Source organism: Enhydra lutris, unplaced genomic scaffold (assembly GCF_002288905.1).
Source record: "Enhydra lutris kenyoni isolate GAN:26980312 unplaced genomic scaffold, ASM228890v2 scaffoldscaffold4, whole genome shotgun sequence".
NCBI classification, from domain to species: Eukaryota; Metazoa; Chordata; class Mammalia; order Carnivora; family Mustelidae; genus Enhydra; species Enhydra lutris.
In genome coordinates, this window is record NW_019154088.1 from 32,519,984 (window position 1) to 32,540,618 (window position 20,635).

At 42.9% G+C, this 20,635-nt stretch overlaps 1 protein-coding gene across 1 annotated transcript in view; it reads left to right on the plus strand.

Moving 5' to 3' along the window:
- LOC111138999 (neuronal PAS domain protein 3) overlaps nt 1-20,635 on the plus strand; it is an 847,735-nt gene that overhangs the window by 813,524 nt on the left and 13,576 nt on the right. The window contains exons 8-9 of the mRNA XM_022491075.1: nt 8,388-8,581; nt 12,929-13,035. Of these exons, the coding sequence (XP_022346783.1) occupies nt 8,388-8,581; nt 12,929-13,035 (301 nt within the window). The remainder of the gene's footprint in view (nt 1-8,387; nt 8,582-12,928; nt 13,036-20,635) is intronic.

A 20,635-nucleotide genomic window follows, 5' to 3' on the forward strand; every position in this document is an offset into this window, starting at 1 on the left:
GGGGGGGGGGGGGGGGGGGGGGGATTGGCAGAGCTCGACCTCCCCCAAGAGGCTTTGCGGCATAGCAGTGCAGCCCACTGCAGCGTGGCCACTGAGGGAACGCAGACCTTTACACAAATAAAGGAGCCTTGACAGGGCTCCCAGGGCTGCTCCCTCGGGCATCCCGCGCACAGAAGGTACATCCTGATCCTGCAAGAGCCCAGGGTTCCTGCTTATCGTGCACCGGTCCTTCGTTTTCAAAGGACCGAGATAAGGGGTTGTGTTCTACAGAGTGGGTTCTTTTTTTGCAGTGCAGATTTAACCGTAAATAGATGTTCGTCTTTCTTCGCTCACTTAGGAGGCAGTCTGTGATCAGCCTCTAGGTCATCATCATTAAGATCTCTGGATTGGTCCTGCTCTTTAGCTAAAGAGGACGCTGCAGGTGGATGGCCCAGTGCTTGGTGAATGCAGATCCCTGGGCCCCTCCCTAGATTTAAAGAATCCATAGTTTGGGGGCGGGGCCTGGGAATCCACCTGATTAATAAACTCCCGGGTAATTCTCGTGCACAAATTGAAGCACCACTAACCTTAGAGGGGCTTTTGTTTTTGTTTTTAACATGAATCCCTAATACCAGCATGAGGTGTTTGGGGCTTTCTAATTTAAAGGACAAAGTCTAATTTCCCTCATGGACCAGACGCATTTAATTGTTTGTGTTACTTGTGTAAATTGACTTTATCTATAACTGGAGGAATGCTCATACTCACGCTTGAGTCTTGAGTCTTTCCCTTCAGGACCTTAGACTGTCCACTAGAGTAAAGAAATGACCCCCAGCTTCCTCCCTTCCTCCGCTTTCCTTGATCAGAATTGCCCTCAACCTTTTCCAGCCTGTCCACTTCCTGAACTCACCTTCACGGAGTCTTTCTAGGAGTGGGAGCAAGCCTCTGATGGGCTGTGCTCCAGTTACATCCCTCCCCCCACTCACCACATTGCCATTCAAACCAAATGGGGTCCCTGAGAATTAACATCTGCTAACTACAGCCCTTTTACCCAAGGACTGTCTCCTGCCAGGGTTCCTCTTTCTTAACTTTGGCCAGGATGCTTTCCGGGTACCCAGTCTCCCCTCTTCTCTTCTCTGCCCTTAAATCAAGCCCATGTGAGACCCTCCCTAAGTTCTTGCTAGTCCTCTAGCCTAGGGTGCTGAATCTGGTGCCCAGTATTGAAGATTCCTGATCTTAGAGGAATTCTTGGGAAAAACTCCCAGAAAGCCTCCCACCACCTCAGCTGATGGCCATCTAGTCGATGATGATGTTCCAAGACCACCCCTCCTGCTGTATCCCCCTTGGGACCCTGAAAAATCTGCATTTTCACCCACTCCCTGCCACCACCTCATTTCCCCCTGAATCTCACCTCCCCCCAGATCTCACCTCTGCCTTGAGAAGTTACACCTTTTCCCTCTTCTGCCTTTTCTTATCCCTGGTTGCTCCAGTCCCATTGTGAATTATGAAAAAGCCTATTAGAGTAGAATCAGTTTCTAGAAATATAATCAGAGATCCTGGGAAAGGAAGGGAAATGGCCTTCTGCTATTCTTCTGCCCTCACAGGGTCCAACGGCCCCTCCTTCAGTTATGAGCCCTTTTCTCAGGAGAGCTCACCTCTCTGCACAAGTACTTGGGTCTCGGCTAAGCTTTTTTCTTGCTGTTTTGTGTCTTGTTTTATTTTGTTTTATTTTTCTGGAGGACTTGTGCAAAGACCAAGGTGGCAGGAGTCAGACAGACAGGGACAGAGAGACCTGTTAGAGCTGATTCTCCAACCCATGGATATGGTCTAAATCTGGGAAACCCACTCCCTAAAAACTTGTAGGAAGTCATTTATATGAGGCTGATATCCTCCCACGGGTTTAGATTAAGTTGTTATGCTGTAGGCTAGATGTTTAGGTTCAGAAGACCTAGCTAAGCCCTTATCTTTCAGTGGGTCGGGGGCCACCTCAAAGCCCCCATCACTTAAAAATAATTAGCTGGCTTTCCCACCTGAGCTAGTGATTTATGATCTGTATGCTAAACCAGACTTCTACAGGGGAATAAAAGAGAAAAGACCAGAGTGCCAGAAGGAAGCTTAATTTTTAAGGTAAATTTGGATTCCCTTAAAGGATGAGTGAAAAATCTCTGAAGATGCTCTAAACCCAGGGAATCCATAGTTTTCTCATGCCTGCAGCTCTTTTTGTTCCTATTTGCCTAGCCCTGTTCTGTGCTCTACATTATATGTGGAAAATAATGCACATAATACTTAGCATTTCCTTTTGATAAAGCAAACGTTTTATATTACTAGTACTGAAATTTATTCCTAAAAGAACGGAGAATAGCTTCCAGATGTATTTCTGTGTTACGGACTTTCTTTCCTTAAGTATTGACAGAGGGCAGGTTTTATCAAGGTCTTTGTGATGGGCTTGTTTATAATGAGAAGATATTAGTGGAGCACATCTAAGTGTTTATCACTAACAGATGACTGAAAAGAGCATATGGCAGGAAAAGAAATATATATTTGTCCAAGAAACGTGGCTTGTTAACACTCCCACACTCATCCTAAACTCTGCGGACTTATACTTGTACCGTGCACATCCGCGGGGGGTATCAGAAGAAAAAGAAAAGTCAGACCATGATTCCTTCAATATGGGACTGTCAGATAATGCTAATTTGGGACATTCTTATCAAAGTGGATAGGATTGCAACTCAGAAACCCTGTGCATTCTGCTTTACTGTGGCTGGCATCCGGGCAGTGCTGTGTAAGGGGTTTGGAAAAATACACGCTTTAGCATTTTTGTAGAGAGCTCTTTATGATAAAACAAGAACAATGAAAGGAAGCGAGAGGATTGAGCTCTTATAGAAAATTGAGCTCGGGGGCGAAGAATCTCTTAGTTCAGAAATCTCTTTTGAAGGATGTCTGTAGATTAGATTTAAGACCAGACTAAGATGAATCTTTAAAACACAGAGGCAGTTTTTACCTGGTATTGGCCAAAACCAAAGCATTGTTTCAGCTCAGAAATGACCCATAACACCCTATTGATTCATTCTTAAACTCTGCATTTATTAACTTGCAGCTGGACTCTGAAACTCCTGCCCCCACAATGGAGTTGTAAGCACAGTGGGGGAGTGGGCAAGGATTGTGCTATAGCACAGTAAAGGCCACTCAATGGAGCAATAGGTCATAGAATTCTCTAGAACTTAGCAGGAACCCTAGGTATCATCTCCTGATCCTGATCCTCCATTTTTTATCTGAGGAATATTACCTTGGCCAAACTAGATGACTTGCCAAAATGAGCAGACCAAAACTCAAATAAAATGTTCCGTTTTTTCAATTCAGCATTCTTTCTATGGCACAATACTCCTTCCATTTTGCAGTAACTATGTTATTTTATAGGTTCATGGTTCTTGACATAATATTAGTATTTAGGCTCATATATTTGTATTTAAAATCATTGCCCATTCACCTATTTAACTTTACAAGGAAGCCATCCCATGCTTTAAGGTATTACCACTGGGACTGGTAATGATACAGCAAGCTTGGCAATTATGTCAGATTGAAATTGTGGGTGGAAAAAAGGGGGGGATTTAGATGTTTCAGAATTTTTTTTTTTTTTTACAAAAGTCATCATGATAGAGCAAAAGAACTTCAATTTAGAGAAAAAGAGAAGTTGCCTTAGGTTTCAAATACTCAAAGCAAGGGGTGGGAAGGCATGCTTTTGCTCTTCTCTCTATATTTTCTCCATTGGTAATTCCATTGACCTCTTTGGTTTTAACTATCATGGCGGGCAGGGGGGAAATGGGGGGCCACTTTCCAAAATTATTCTTTCAACTATCATCTCTTATGTGTCTGATCCCTTTTTCCAGCTCTCCCCAAGAGACCTTGTCCAGGACCTCTCCAAGCTGTTCAGATACAAAATGTCCACAGGGAAATCTATGTGGTCCCTCTGTCAGCAATTCTTCCATTGGGTCTATCATCATCATCGTCATCATCATCATCCTACAAAACAGACACAAAATCATGGTGCTTCTCCCAAGGACCCATTATTGCTAATTTCTACTGCTTCTACCTGCCATTTTGGTCCATCTCTATCTCTTCTCCTGCTCAAACCAACTGAAGTGTTCCTAGAGCCCTGGGCATTCCTAAGAGATTCCCTTTTATATTATTTGTTCTAGACCTTTTCCCTATCTGGGAACCCCTTCCACCATTCTATAATCCAATCTATGTCAGCAGTTTTTTTTTCTAATGCCAGTTTCACATAGCCTTCCTGATCCATTCTGTCAAAAGTACTCCCTACCTATCCTGAACTTTCCATGATCTTACTCTTTCTTATGGTGCACACTTAGGGCTTAACTGAAATTATATTTGTGAGTGTACAGTATATATCAGGCATGTATGTAGGCACTTTATATACATTTTAACTTAATCCTTTCAGCAGCCCTCTAAGACCTAGAAAGACCCCTACCTAGAAATCCATATTTTACTAGTCTCGGGTATAGCTTAGACATGGGGATTTTTTTTTTTTTTTAAGTAGGCTCCACACCCAGCATGAAGCCCAATGCAGGGCTTGAACTCATGACTCTGAGATCAAGACTTGAAATGAGATTGAGTCAGTCACTTAACTGACTGAGCCACGTAGGTGCCCCTGGACATGGGACTTTTAAGTACTCCTAGGGTAATTCCAGTATATAGCATGGTTGAGAATCACTGGTTTAACTCCAAATCCATTAGCCAAATATTCTCCGATAGTAGGTATCACTTTTGAAGCTTTAAACAACAAACAAATGCTAGACCCTAGCCCAGTCCTGCTGAAGTAGACTTCTAGGAGACAGCGTCTAGGAATCCATATGCTGATAAAGCTTCACAGTTATTCTGTCACATAACCAGGATGGAGAGCCGCTGTCTTTGTCAGACCCTGTATCATCTTCCCATAGTCCTAGTTTACAAGTAATTATACATGTCTCCTCCCACTGTGTAATCTGTAAACTCTTTGAGGACAGGTTTGCATTCGAGTCACTGTGATCTGCTCCCTCGCACCTAGCAAGGTCCCTTGCACATAGTAAGTTATAGAAACTAAAGTACCAATATTATGTCCTTTGATGAAGAAAACAAAGATGCCTTTTTAAGAAAACAAAGATACCTTTACATAGTACTTCTTCTATGCTGAGTTTTTAATCTCTACTCTACTGACCTAGAAAGTCACTAAGTCATTTCAGTTCTCTGAGTATAACATTTGCATATCTGTACAAGCCAGGGCTAGGACTTGAACTCAGCTCTTCTGACAATACTTTGGCCTCTACAACTCAGGCCTTCAAAGCAACTACAAAGTGAAAAACTCAACTATCCATGTGTTCAGATACCTGCTGTCAGATGTGTTTCTAAAATTTGAACATAACCTGTCACATGGGGAAAAAAAGGTTTGCATTATGAAATGGATTTGGAAAATACATTAATATCAACCCAAAAATAAGTATGGAATAAATAGACATGCTTTTTTTCTCACCTCCCTCACCTCCAGAGGTACCTATAGAGAGACAAACATACCCTTTAACATTTCCTAACTATTTAGTTACTCCATTAGGTTTTTTTTTTCCCCTTCATCTTAGTTTGTACTGCTTCTCAAAGACTTTTTCAAATAACCTGAAGTTCTGGTTATAATTGAAATCTTTTTAAAGATTCATATACAGTTTACTTAAGGTAGTAAATTGATATCTGGTATAAACTTGTGATGTTTCATTCAATATGAATATGCACATAAACATAACAAAGTTAAAATGAAACTTGAACAATACCTAGAAACCAGGATTCTAGGCTCTTTTTGCCATTTCTGAGCTAGGTGACTCTGGACAGGGAAGGAACTTTCCAGAAGTCTCTTTTCCACCTGAAAAAATGAAAGGGAGAAGGACCTAAGATAGACCTTCCTACATTTTCTTCCAGACATGAAAATGTATGATCCCTTAAAATAAGAAGAACTCATTTATTAGGCTTTGGGTCAAGATTAAATTAGTCACCAATCCTGACCCATTAATCAGTTGATATGTGAAGGGGCAAACAAAATTATAATGAAATTTGGACACTTCTTCACAAGGTAGAAAGCATTCACCTCCATTATCTCTTTTCACTTTCATAACATAACCTGCAGAACACTCCTTATTATCCCCATTTCACAGAAAACTGAGAAGCAGATGGTTGAGTGACTTGTCCTGGGTAACAAAATCAGAAAATGACAACTATAGACCCCCCCCACGGGACCCAGCTTTTGACCCCTTTCAGCACTTCCGTGACCACAGGCAATGTTGGAGATGGGGACCCAGGTCAATCTGACGTGGAGACAGCTCCCCCAGTAGCCTCTGTGCCTTCCCAAAATGTCTTCTAGCCCAGAGGCCCATAAATTGCTTTAGAATAGAATACCAAGTAAAGATTTATTTATCATATCTTTTCTGAACGCATATTTTCTGGAGCATTTATAGATCTGTTTTTCCAAGAAGCTGAGAGTTCCTGATAAAACACGACAGATAATGATAAATGAGCATCTATGTTAGCCTAGCTGGGAGGAGGCCCAGGGACTGTTAACACCCCCCCTGTGAAGTTAATCCCATTTCTTTTAGCCATTTCTTTATTAGTTAATGAGGTCTTACAAAAATGTGTGTCTGTGATGGTGTTTTAGCATCCTTGCCTCTAGGAACATTTTCAAATATTCATCAAGTCGCTCGTCTGACCAAAGCTTAAAGCAAAGGTGCATTAAGTATGAATTCTAGTCAACTTCAAATGTGGGTGGTCACAAAGCTGCTCCTGAAATAGCCCCCTCAGTAATCCTCCTCACTGGTATCTCCAGATCTGCAGCGCTGGGTGCAAATGTGAAGGGGAACCAGGGAAAAAAGGTATTATTAGGACACCAGGACTCCGAAGGGCAGCCCCGTAAGCTTTGATCCTGCCTCTTGACTGACAGCAGTGTGGCTAGCTTTTGGAAAACTGAATAACTTAAGGGAAACAAAAACAAAATGAAAAAGGAATGACCAGTCAAGCCCCTGGGAAGGAGAGCAGAAGCTCAATGCTAATACTCCTAGAAGGCCAGTTCCCACTTCCCACTTGAGTTCCTTATAGCAAAGAGGGAACCATCAAAAGATGTCTTGGTGCTCAATAGTACATTTTTGGAGAGACAAACCAAAGGCAGAAACTTGATTAACTACTAAACCAAGCTCCCTGGTACGGTGAATCACAGGGACTATATCTACAACCTAGTTTTGGCAGGTGCCCCACCCCGTAGCACGATCCTAGGAACACAGCTAGAGTACACGCACGCACACACGTGCGTGCGCATCTTCAACACCCTCCTCCTCCAACCCATCCACATACACAAGACTTCCATCCTCCCAAAGCACACAATCCTTGATGCTTTTCCACCCTTTCATGATTTTGTTTCCTCAAAACATCACTTAAGGAAGTTGACATTATGGCTGGCCTTCTATGTGTAGTTTATAAGCAAAGGGACTTTTTCAAAGGGCATCTGTAAAAATATCATTTCAAATGTGTAAGGAAGATGAAGCCCTTCTGTTTGGTTCTGGATGGCTTGGGCTCTCTGTGGTATACTTTGCCTAAGAAGCTGAAAATGACAGCCCAGCATTCTCATACCTGTCTCTGCACAGGTAACCAAAATAGGGCACCAGAATGGTACAGGTTTCCTGATCCTACTTTAGAACAAGCTTGAGGAACGAATGATGAGCCAAAGTCTTCTGACCTTCAACCCCAGAGGGCAGTGCCATAAATCACAGTAGTACTGGTAGCTCAGTGCTTTCTGACACAGGAGGTCCCATTCATGTCATTGCCACTAAGACTTATATTCACTGGAGTCTCTTGGCCTTTTTGCATGATCAACACCCACCGCCCCCCTGCCAAATGAAGGAAAGCTCTGGGCCATACATGTGAAAGGAGATGGCCATGTAATCCACTCAGTACAGATATGGAAACACACAGACATCATCCATTAATTAACAAGGGCTGATAAGGCAAACATTTCCTTTTGCAACTCATTGCTCAACTTTCTGGTCATTTTAACTGGTTATACGCTTAATTGCAATGTAAAAAAAAAAAGAAAGAAAGAGAAAAGAAAAGTAAAGAAAAGAGAGAGAGAGAGGGAAGGGCAAGAAAAAGTCCTGAAAATAGCAATAGCACAGGAATAATTCTGCCTTAAGTAAAGCTCAGCCTATAATATTATTTCTCTTTTGTCCCTGCCTCGGGGACATTGAGGGCACATTAACAGCCATTATGATTACGGAAGATACAAACTAATGTTGGTTGTTCCAGATGTAATTTTGCAATTTCTCAAAAGAAATACTGTTCCGTCCCAGATGCAAATTTGACTATGTCCTGTCCTTAATGTTCTATTACAGGTGATTCACATAACAGGCCGGCTACGACTGAGGGTGTCCCTATCCCACGGGAGGACCGTTCCCAGCCAAATCATGGGTCTTGTGGTTGTGGCTCATGCCCTGCCTCCCCCTACGATCAATGAAGTCAGAATTGACTGCCATATGTTCGTCACTCGAGTAAATATGGACCTCAATATCATTTACTGTGAAAATAGGTACTTTGTTTTTGTTCTCATTTCCTCTGTTGTATGTTACACATTGGTGAAGACTGGTGTTTGTGGCAGTCTGAAGAATTTTACTCTCCCAGTGAGGCTCATTATAAATCCTGATCTTATTTTTAATGGCTGCTTGGACTGACACCAAACATGCTTTTTATTTAAAATTTACATTGCTGTCCTGATTTACGTTAGGGACAACAATGGAATGGATTGGGATACCCAGACATCCATATGCTATAATTAAGACCATTTTGGCCAAGAACCTAAGGAGAGAGCAGGGCTGAGACGTTCTTGGCAAAATTATACCATAAAAGGTATCTCCTGCTGCCTCAGTCAGGCGTACCTCCTGTCTCCTGTACGGGCCCAGCCTCAGGATGGCCAGCGTTCATACAGCCTTCAGCACATTGCCTTAGCTGCTTGCCGGGCTATGCGTTACCATGGACCGGGTGGCTCAAACAACAGACATTTATTTCTCATAGTTCTGGAGACTGGGAGTTCCAAGATCAAGGTACAAGCTAATTGGGTTCCTAGCAAGAGCCCACTTCCTGGTTGCAGATAGCAATCTTCTTGCTGGATCTTCACACTGGGGAGAGTGAGAGCTCTGGTCCCTTCCTCCTCTTTCGAGGACACTAATCCCATCATGGGGGCTCCATCCCCATGACCTCATCTTCACCTAATTACCTCCCAAAGCCCCCCCCCCATACTATCACACTGAGAATAAAGGCTTCACTGTATGGGTTTTGTGGTGGGAGGGACACGTGCAGGCCATAGCACATGGAGGGGAAAAAAACGAGAATTCGAGGCCCCCAGAGGGAAAAGGATGAAAAATCTGTAAAACTATTAAATAAAATGTAATCCTGAGGAGTTTGCTTTTATAAATTAAATTTTTTAAAAAAGAGAGAGACTCATCATATAAATGACTTGACAGTCCTTCCTTAACACCGAGCTTTGATAAAAGGACTTTTTAACCTCTGGTTTAAAAGTTCACTTTTTCCATTAAGCACAGAGCAAGGGACAAGGAAATGGGACAGTGCCCCCTGAGACCTTTCACCCACAAGTCACCAGCCCATCATCAGACCGATTTGAAGAAGAGAGAATCAGCAGGCACGGGGAGAAGAGGGAAAGAAGCTTCCATGAATAGCATTCAATCTGCTGGTGCCACAGGCAGACTCGCTGAGGCAGTTTTGAGAGGGTGATTTTGTGGCACAGATTACGGTCACGCACAAAAGCAGCGTATGTTCACTGAGCCCTGGTAGTGCCCTCAGGGACAAAATGAAAGAGCGGAATGGTCAAGCAGCTCAGGTAATTGACCTCTGCAAGGCCTAGCCAAGAGGAAGATGGCCAGCGTCTGTGTTCAGTCCACTGGGAAGCTCTGAGGATGTTGAGCCCAAGTTAGAAATGCCTACCATTTCCAGTCAAGATTGGATCCAGAGGAAAGAATCCATCAGGAGAAAAAGATACCCACCTGAGCTATTAGTGTTCCATGGGGTAGAAGAGACCATGAACCCGTCACTCTTATTTAACAAGTAACCCTAAATCTATTTTTTTCAAGTTTGGTTGGCATTTCTTAAAATTTTTAGAAAACTGACTGTACACTTGGATTGTGTGTAAGGTATTCTGGAATGGCAAAAGAGTATCAGGAAAGACAGACAAAAGGATTCGCTAGGGTGAGCAAGTGATAATAAAGATAGCGTTTGTTAAACACTTAGCTACACGCTCGGCAACGTGCAAAACTCATTATATACATCATCTGCTTTAAGCTTCAGGACAGTTCTGTGATCTAGATGGGTGTTGCCATGGCCTTCGGCACCCTCACGCAATTTCAGTTTAGCAAGAAAGGGTAAGTGAGACGCCCAAGGTCACAATTTGAACTCGAAATGTGCCAGACTTTAAAACCAGGCAGTTAGCTACGTGTGGGCCTTCCTGCATTCCCTGTCACTTTTTTTCTAGAGAAGTCAGGCTAAGTGGTAAGGAAGCCATCAGACTAACCACTGAAGGAGACTCTCATATCTATGCATCCATTAAAGAACACAGTTCTAGCCCACAAAGCTGTTTACTCTGATAAAAAAGATAGAATGCTGGAGAGGGAGCTCCAACGCAGGGAGGCAGATAGAAAGTCTGATGACCTATGGCTTTACCTCTTCAAATACGTGGTCGGGCTCCCTTGATTTACATTTACTACTGTCACTCCCTCCGAAAACCAGAGCCTCATCTTATTTACCTGCTTCCGGTGATTGTCCTGTCCCCAAACCCTCACTTCATTTTCATTCCTGTGATCACAGATTGATTAATTCTGCTCCATGGACCTGAGTGCCTTTTGGTGCCACTCCAATAATTGAGATCATTTTCTGTGACCCACTTTAAGCTTTTTTTCTTCCCTTTAAAGAAAAAAAAAAAAAAAAACTTTTTTCCACAACCCCTTATTAGCCAATACAATACGGCATTATTTCCCAGCTGAAGAGGATAGAAGTTATTTAAAAAGGACTCGTGTTAAAAGAAATTACTTGCTTGACCTGAGGAAAAAGCATGCCTCATGTGCCAGGCACTGTGCTATGCTCATTTCATTTCATTCATCAATCCCCTCACCAACCTCCTAAGTTATTTTTACAGATAAGGAAACTGAGGCTCAGAGTACAAGATGCCATCAGGATCCTGCTCCTCATATAGGTCATCAGACTGGTCTGGGGATTTCTACACAAGTATTAAGTTGTCTCTGGACACTGAGCTAGTCACACTTGCCACAGTAACAGGTTCTATACATCGGAATACGTCAGATGTTTTGAAGGATTTCATTCCAATAAAGCATAAACTAAAGAACGTCTTCCCTAAAGTATCACTGGCTTTTTCCCAGGGCCTATTGTTTAATTAGGGAGTTGCTAACTAGAAACACAAGACCTGTCCTGGCCTCTGCAGACCATTCTTCTCCTCTGCATTCCCTAGGAGGGCGGAGGACAAAGCCGACATCAGAGGCCTTCAGGGGAGCTGGCAAATTTCAGAAACACCAATGAGGGCCTTTTAATGACATCCTTATTCACTCATTTGCAGAAAGGGGGTGTAAACTGTGCTTGGAAAGCAGCTAATGGTTTTAGGAAAACACCAACTAATCTGCTTTGTACCAGAAAACCATGGCGTTACAAAACTCTTTATATTGTCCCATTTTCACCTCGGCTTACCAAGAATTCTAGTCTGGCCAAAAATCTTACTTAACATTAGATGTTGAGAAATCCACTCCCTGGGTAGTAACTTTTAATTATATTCCCCATTATTCTGGTTTGGTGCGGTTCAGTTTGGTTTAGTTCCCCTGCCTTGGGGGGTCAAGACTGAGCTCTCCAACCATGGTCTCTCAGGTTTCTGAAACATGTCATATCTAAAGACTCACTCCTATTTAGAGCTAATGTGAGCCCTAAATGATAAAAAGCACAGGGATGGTAAAGAGAATAAATTAAACAGAAGATATATTCTATTTTGGACCGCCCAAAACCAACCTGTTCCTGGACAGGGAGGACGATAATAAGCATGTTGACATCTTTGTGTAAATCGGGCAGATTCCCCCAACATGTTTTCCAATTGCCATTCTATTTTTCTGTGCTCCTGCCCGAGGACATTGACGTCTGGACAATCAATGACACAGGCTTACACACACGTACTGCCTCGCACAAGCCTGCAGAGCTGCTACAATGGTTTAAAAGTTTCTGTGTGGAATCCACCACAAAGTACCAGTTAAAAGGGCCAGGAGTGAAAGCCGAGCTCCCAAATGACTAAGACTGAAAAAGATAATACCCCCAGGCATCTGTATGTCTCAGCATTTAAATTATATCCCTTGAATGCCAATTTGGACTTTGTGCCAAGAAGCGGTTGAAGCCCTTTTTTCATGGAAATACCCAATAGAAGACCAATCTGTTTAAATGAAAGGTGTCTCTAATCATTTGGTATCAACATAACATGTTTTTATTTTATTACGTAACCTTGAATTATCTTGGCCTCTAATGAGGATCTTGCATTGTTACTGATTCTCAATAATTTCATGGAATTATGTTGTCCAAATGCGTATTCTGATGCCAAAAAAAAAAAAAAAGAAAGAAAGAAAAGAAAAGAAAAACCTGTCTCATGATTTAAACGCAGTTGCTGGATCAAGCACATCTCCTATTTTCAAAAAAGTCCGATATCCTTTGAAGAAATTATCTTCTCTGTCCGGCAAGGGTTTTCCCTCAAAGTGCCACCTCCTGATGGGTACCCCCAGTATAAGGAAAACTATAAGGGGACTTGTTTCTCAGTCATTGAACAATTTCTGGACTTCCTGCCCTCCCCCTCCCTGAATCCCAGCCTGTGTTCTTCTCTCTGCAGGATTAGTGATTATATGGATCTGACCCCCGTAGACATCGTAGGGAAGAGATGCTACCACTTCATCCACGCTGAAGACGTCGAAGGCATCAGGCATAGTCACTTGGACCGTAAGTAACCCCTGTGCATGGGAACAGCCTGGCTCATGTCAAGTCTCTCGGATACTTGTTTGGTTTCAGTGCGGATTTCTCCCTTCATGTCTCGTGCGTACACTTGAAATGACGGTCAGCATGCAGTGAGAAAAAGTGAGACGTAAATCACTTCAGCTGGTGTTGGAATTAGATTGGAAGTTGGAACTCAGGCCCGCAGAAATTGCTGGATCTTTAGGCCCTTGCCCGGGATTTTGTGGTCTCTCGTGCTCTCTCTCCCATGAAGTGATGGGGGAAGCTCTGCCTTATGCTTTCTTGACCCTTTCATTTTCTAGAGAGCGAGCTCCACTCTGAAATTTGTGGTCTCTGTTTGAAGATATATGTTGGAGAAGGCAAGTTCAAATAGACCAGAGCCTACAGCGATTCCTATTGATGGACCGCAAAACTGGGGCAAGGGGGTAGCTGGGGAACAGGGGCAGAGTGTCCACGGCCGCTCTCGAAGGTGGCGTCTTTTCACTGTATTTCTGGAAAGGGGGTTATTCTGAGGAACACTCCCGAGAGAGAGAGAGAGAGAGAGACTCATCTCAGCTCTTTTTTTTTTTTTAAAGATTTATCTATTTATTTGACAGAAATCACAAGTAGGCAGAGAGGCAGGCAGAGAGGAAGCAAGCTCCCTGCTGAGCAGAGAGCCCGATGTGGGGCTCGATCCCAGGACCCCAGGATCATGACCTGAGCCGAAAGCAGAGGCTTTAACCCACTGAGCCACCCAGGTGCCCCTCATCTCAGCTCTTTAAGTCTGATTCCCAGCCTCTGACTCAAAAGCTGACCTCCGAGATGCCTTCTTTGGCATATAAAGACAGAGGGACCAACCGTGCTCTGGCCAGGTCTGAGCCAAAACTCCCACAAAGCATCCCATGCAGCCTTCCCTCACCAGACTCAGTGGGCTGTTGCCACCGTGTGTGGAAAGGCTCTGACGATCCCATAAGGCACGAGGCACCGGTCTGTGGAACCTCTTAGGAAGAGGCTGCCCTTTTTCCAACCAGAGGTCCTTTTGATGACCGACCAGCAGACTCTTCTTCCTACAAGATGAGGGTCTGACGAACTCATCCTCTCAGAAGGTTCTAAACCCAGTTCTGAACTCTGATTTTAAATACATGCGAGGTGCCACCAGTGAGAGTCTATACCTTGACGGTCAAGTTTTCCTCTAGCGACACGAGCCAGGTGGCCTTCATATTTACTTCCTCTCCCTGTTCTTGCTGTGGTTGAGGAGAGCGGTCTCAGGTCTTTCATTTTTAGACTCCCATCTTCAAAAGCATAATGCCAAGACATTCAGTCAGGCAGAGTCTCAAAGCGTGAGCGTCTTGCAGCATTTTTTAACCCTGCATTAGCAACTGACATGGGACCAAGTTCAGTGTCAGATTTTGTATGTATCATGTCTCTGGGAAAAGCCTGCCTGTGAGGCTGCTCTCCGGCAGGTTCTACTCCCAACACTGAACGTGTGCCTTGGTATTGCACACCAGGGATTTAGGGAACACACTTGTTGCTAAGAATGAATGGGTGTTGTGCATGGCAGAAGCAGATGGCTCTTCAATTAATTGGGGGAAAAAAATGATGCTGTTTCATGAAAAGAAACATCAGGTTCTTTGTAGCTAGGAATTTAGAAAAGATGGAGAAAAACTCGGGATCTTTGGAGGAAGCTCCAAGTGTATTTTTGGACCAACATATGCCAGAGATCCAGGCTTTAAAAATGAATATATTGTCTTTGGGACCCTGTCGTGGACCATGTGTGTGGGGAGAGAAGGATGCTTTTTCATTTTGGAATCTTAATTGAGGTCTAACTTCAGAAACCCAGTGCTGACAAAAAAGAACTATGTCATCCCCAGTTATTATTTGGAAAACGTCACGCTATCTCTCTGGGATTTGATTTACAGCTTGAAGAAACACAATTCCTCAGGAACAGTGAGCTAGGGCAGTTCATTTCTTCCCATGAAGCAAAGGTCTCCAACAAATATGCTTGATGCCATTCTTTCCGATCTACTTTTATCTCATTTTCAGTAACCAGAATAATTTGAGAGTGCTGAAAATAAACAACTCTGCCATTCACTATTGTGCTAGTCACCTAATTTTTCTGGTATCGTGCCAACTAATAAACAGAGAAGGTATGCTTTTAAATTCTGTGATTTTTTTTCATTACTTGATATTGACATACTGGCTATTGCTTTATGATTTAGCCTCCTAACAATGATTGAGTTCACTCTTTCAACTCACACACACGACTTCTAATTTTAAGTTCTTTTAATAACCTCAAACACATGAAAAACAAATAAAATGAGCTGATAATTCTGCACAGTAAAATACACTTCACATATTTAGCTATCACGCTGTGGAATAACTCCACAATGTCAAGTAGCACACAATTAGTAAAACTGTAGGGGGAGGAAAAGGAGTGTTTTGATCCTGAAGAATTTTGATCCTAATCAGATTGAAATTTCAACGTTCTTGTAGTGCTTAATATCTTCAATCACACACACACACACACACACACACACACACACAAATCAAACCAATGCCAATGTCAGGTTTTGCATTCTGTGACTGAAATAAAATGCTAAAATATACAAATGCATCTCGCTTTGTACAATAAACATTAACATCATTATAAAGTAAGATTGAGTCTAAAATTGTGTGATGGAATGTCTGATGTTTACCTAATTCTCAAACCAAAGCCAGCCCAGAAACAAAATGACAGAGCATGTAATAAGTCTTGGTTGTGTAAACACTGGAAGAAAAGGCAAAAAGCACAGGATTCTCCTGTCCAAAGCAGTAGGCTGTTAACGAAGGATGCCTCAACTGTAACTTCTTGGCAGGAGAAGGTCATGGCGACATAGAATCAGCTGAAGAATAAGATAGAATTCTCAAACAAAGGGACGGTTCAAAAATAAACCACATTAACTATTTAGCTTTTCTTCCTAGAGCTATTGGCACAATTCCTATTTCTGTGCAAGAAAGACAGGTTTTAGCCAGCTATAATATTTCCTGATATTTTGATATCTGTCTTATGCTCCAGTTTACAGATAAAACTTTAAAAGACTCCATAGTCTTTGATAACTCAAAATGCTATCTTTATCACTTATATCTTTTTCCTAGCATAGGCATCTGTAAATCCATAGATGAACTTGTCTCTAGAATAAGGAAAGTAAAAGGGAATCAGCTGCAGCAGGAACTGACAACTTCCATCAGTTGAACCAAGAACTTTGGACCATTCACTCTCCCACTAAGTTAACATGAGACGCCTGATAGTTCACTGGCTTTCAACATAAAGAATCACTAAGAATCGCATTATCTGTACCAACATGGTGGGTGAGTGAAATTATACTGGGATTCTAAAACCAAGGGGGTTGTAGGACCTCTTCTTTCACACGGTGACCAAAGACCTCTGATTTTTCTTTTTTTTTCTTACGCCACCCTACTGGAGTCATTGAACCCAATGTCACTGACTCTCCAGGCCGAACTGACCCAACAAACATTTTGAGGTTTGAATTCTCAACTACTCATACAAGCAATTATTTGAGCATCTTGGCCTATCAGGCTCCAGTCCTCCAGGACTCAGGAGGTACCGACCTCCAGGTGATCAGTCAGGTCTCCCTTGAGTCTGATGCCCCTCTTAGCTTGAGCATTCAAGAGCAGTGCACCTGTCTACCACTCTGCCAATAGCCCACATATGGAAGGGCAGACCATGAATGCTAAACCAACCAGAGAAACATCCAGACTTTTGTCTGTAGAAGTTGCTCAACTTGTTTTGAGATATTCCCGGGGTCCTTTCCAGGCCAAATGCACAATTCTAAAACCTAGACAGAGTGGCGAAGAGAGACTTCCCTTCCCTCTAGAAGGTTGTGCTCCACTAGCAAGGCTTGAGTCTCTGCCACTATGGGACTTCCAAGAAAAAGGAGCCAGACGTGCTAGAAGTGGTAGTAGTTTTCCCTTCCTAGGTCCTTACCCAGGATAATGAAACTCTGCGAGAGTTATTTCAGAGGGCAGAAAGACCTGCAGCTTGTCTGTGAGATCTTGTAGAATTAAAAGGCATGGTCCACCCAATATATTTGGGGGATGTTAAAAAAATATATAAACATTAGCCTCAGTCTTTATTTCTTAATTACAAAATTCTATCCTCCTTAACAAAAGTCATGCCCAGCTACCTGGCAGAACGCGTTGCACACTGTTTTGCATCAATAACCCCTACACTTCCCTCCTGAAGGCATCTCATCACCAAATGCAAGCCGACTGCTTAATGCAGGACTAATTAGTATATCCCCTTCCCGTCTGCAGGCCCTCCATTGTAATTCCTTCCCAGCTCATTTTTTTCCACAACCGCGCATCAATCAAAGTAAGTGCCCTGCCTGCCTCGGAAACACAAGATGTCCTCCATGCATTTGTCATCTGCCACGCAAACAAAGGGGGAATTTAATTGTTGATCTGGGGAAGCAGCCGCCGCACAGGGGAAGGGAAGCTGTGGTGGGGGGAGAGAGGTAGGCGCAAAGTTTGGTGGGTGGGCCAAGAGCAGAGAGCCTAGGGTACGTCTTTCTAGGATCTTACTTGGGCTTTCTTGGGGCCGGGCCTTCAGGGATTTAGCCGCAACCCGATCATTGGAGGGACATTTTCCCCAAAGCAAATGAGTTTTTCTTCTTCTTCCGTATGAATGTGAAAATGCCACTGAAAGAAGATACGCGTCACAGTTACCATGTCAGACTGTTTTCAGAAGCCAGGTCAGCCCGCATCATGTGCCTGTCCATCAGCCAAAAAAAGAGGGTCACAGGGAGACAAAATAAAGTCAGGGTTTTATGCAGAAGTGAATGACCTGCAGTATCTTCGTCTTTTTGTTTTTCCATTTTTGGGAAAATACTGATTTTGGCTTTTCCAGGCTAAAGATAGGCACATAAGAACAGAGCCCAACGAGGGCCTATCAGCTGAGTGTCCTTGTCCCACCGCGTTATAGAAATGCCCACCCCCAGCTTACTGAATCCAGACCTGCAATTAACAAGCTCCCTAGAAGACTCCCATGTGGGTTAATGGTTGAGGACGGACTTAAACTGATATTTTGAAGGCATTCTTGTACATTAAGTAAAAATAAATACAAAGTGACTAACAATCTTAGGGAGCTTAAGATTCCCCTCCCATAATCTGAATGTTGTGAATACCAGTAAAATACAAGTAGCAAACTGGCCCTGAAGGTATCTGAGGCAGTGTTCAAATGAAGAGTAGGTGATTACTTGATAAAGAGATGGACTTCTTTACAAATGTGCAGGGTTTTGAACATCAGTGGAGAAAGCTGTTAGAGTATAAATAGAAGTAACAGTCAACTCATAAACAAAAGGAGGTCTTCCAGTTTTTTTCCCCCAGGTTAATATTTTTCCACGTACTTTTTGCATGTGTGAATACAAACAGTAACATTTTCCCTGTCCAATTCATCCAACATCTGTACCTACTTACTGTATACAGAGCTCTGTGGTATTGCAGTAAGGTTTGAACAATAACTAAGGTGTGGTCCCTACCAGGAGCTTACGTACTGGTAGAAAAGATAGCATGAAAATAGCCCATTTTGAAAAGGTAGCATCAAATGAGGACTATTGAGATGGATAAAACACAGATATCCCAGAGATTGGGGGGGGGGGGGGAAGCGGGGCAACAAGGGGGGATGGACAAGAAATTCCAGAGACACCCCATCTTGAAAGAGGATGGCAGGAAGCCAGGGTGGCAGTAGATAGGCAGAGGTGCAGGGTCAGGGACATTCCAGGCTTAGAAGAACATAAACAGACACAGAATACAGCAGAGCACCATCTTTCCTCTCTACCCAGGAAGTAAGCAGGAACTTCGATGGGATGGATATTTTCTAATACAATCCTAATGTGGATCCCTGGGCTTTTCCTTCTTACTTCCTTTTCAGTTAGTAGATGTTCTTATTGTCATAAAAAAGAATACCTGATATTTCAGAGAAATTAGCCCCCTCATTGCTCTTATAAAGCATGATCAGAAAAAAAAATACTTCTAAGACATCCATTTTAACCTAAATCAACCAAACTAAAATCAGTTCCATCACTTTTTGTACTTTATACAAGATTAAGAGCAAAATGCTGGTGTAAGTTTTATAACTCTTTTCCTTAAAATGTTGATGTAATGACACCTTGCCTATCTCAAAAAAAAAAAAAAAAAAAAAAACCTCCAACTTTTCCTTGTTTAAGACAGATGAGGGACAGGGATTTAATTTGTGTATGTGTTTAGCATACAATGGTTTTTCCATAAATTTAGCACTAATTAAGGATCAGGTCATTTGAACTTCTTTATGAACTCTGTATCCCCTCTGGCTTCCTAGAATTTTTGGTGGGCACATTGACTAGAATGCCTTCAGTTCCAAGGGACAGAAAACACAAGCAAAAAATGACTTCAACTTCCTCTGTACTCGTCTTCAGTTTCTCCTCATGATCAAAAGACAGCTGTAGCACTATCCATCACCAGTCCCTCACAAGACAATGTCCCAAGTCAGGAATGGGTCCGTCACTATTCTGTGCTCATTTTTTAAAGAAATACTCGCCGTGGCCCTCCAGGAGAGAGAGCTCCCCCGGCCCCCCACACCATGTCCCATTGTCCAGCATTTCACCAAGTGTCCAAGCCCAAGCCACACACTGGATGCAGTGACCGTGACTGACTTAAACAATCAAGGGTTCTCCCCCCAGGACTTGGGAAAGGTCCCTGATCCGGGAAGAAGTGCTGCTTTTTCCTTCCTCCTCCCCAGCATGAGCACTGCCCCTGACACTGCCATAGGATCTAGGAAAGTGGTTGAGGGTCAATCCCAAGGGCTCCCAAGGAGCACATTTTCTTCCTTTATCCTTCTTTTCCCTTCTTTTTTTACCTACATGAGAAGATGAAGGTTAACTGAACCCATTTGTGGTCATGGTTTCATAATATATGGAAATTGAACCATCGTGCTGTGTGTTTAACACACACAGTGACATTTGTCAATTATTTCTCAATAAAACTGCAAAAAACGGAATAGCTATTCAGTGGACACCCAACAGTGACTGCTACCTGGGAGAATCTGACACATTTTCACAACAAAGTCTTTGGATTTCTGAAAATCTACACAACATGAGCACAAATGGCATGTGTCTAGGCTCCTTTCAATACTCTTGATTTTGCCAACACTAGTTTCTGGATACCTGTGCTTCACCATGTATATATTTCTTGTTAAAGAGGTTTAGTGAACCTCATAAAATGACCTTATACAGAAACACAGGGTCCATGAGAGACATAAAATAAATCTGAGACAAAGATCTAACCTCATCCTTCCACCTTTTCTTAGTTCTCCCAACGTTCCAGCTTAATCTTGCTCAATACTTCATTTTTTAAAGGAGGTGAAGAATTCACCCAGGCCAGGTCAGACCCCCATACTTTTACACCCTCATCCCACTTTCCCTAAGAGTTATCACAGTTGTAAGTGTCTTAGTGAAAGTAGTAAGTATCTGTCTCCCATAGAAAGGCAAATGGGGGCTCCTGGGTGGCTCAGTGGGTTAAAGTCTCTGCATTCAGCTCAGGTCATGATCCCGGGGTCCTGGGATCGAGACCCGCG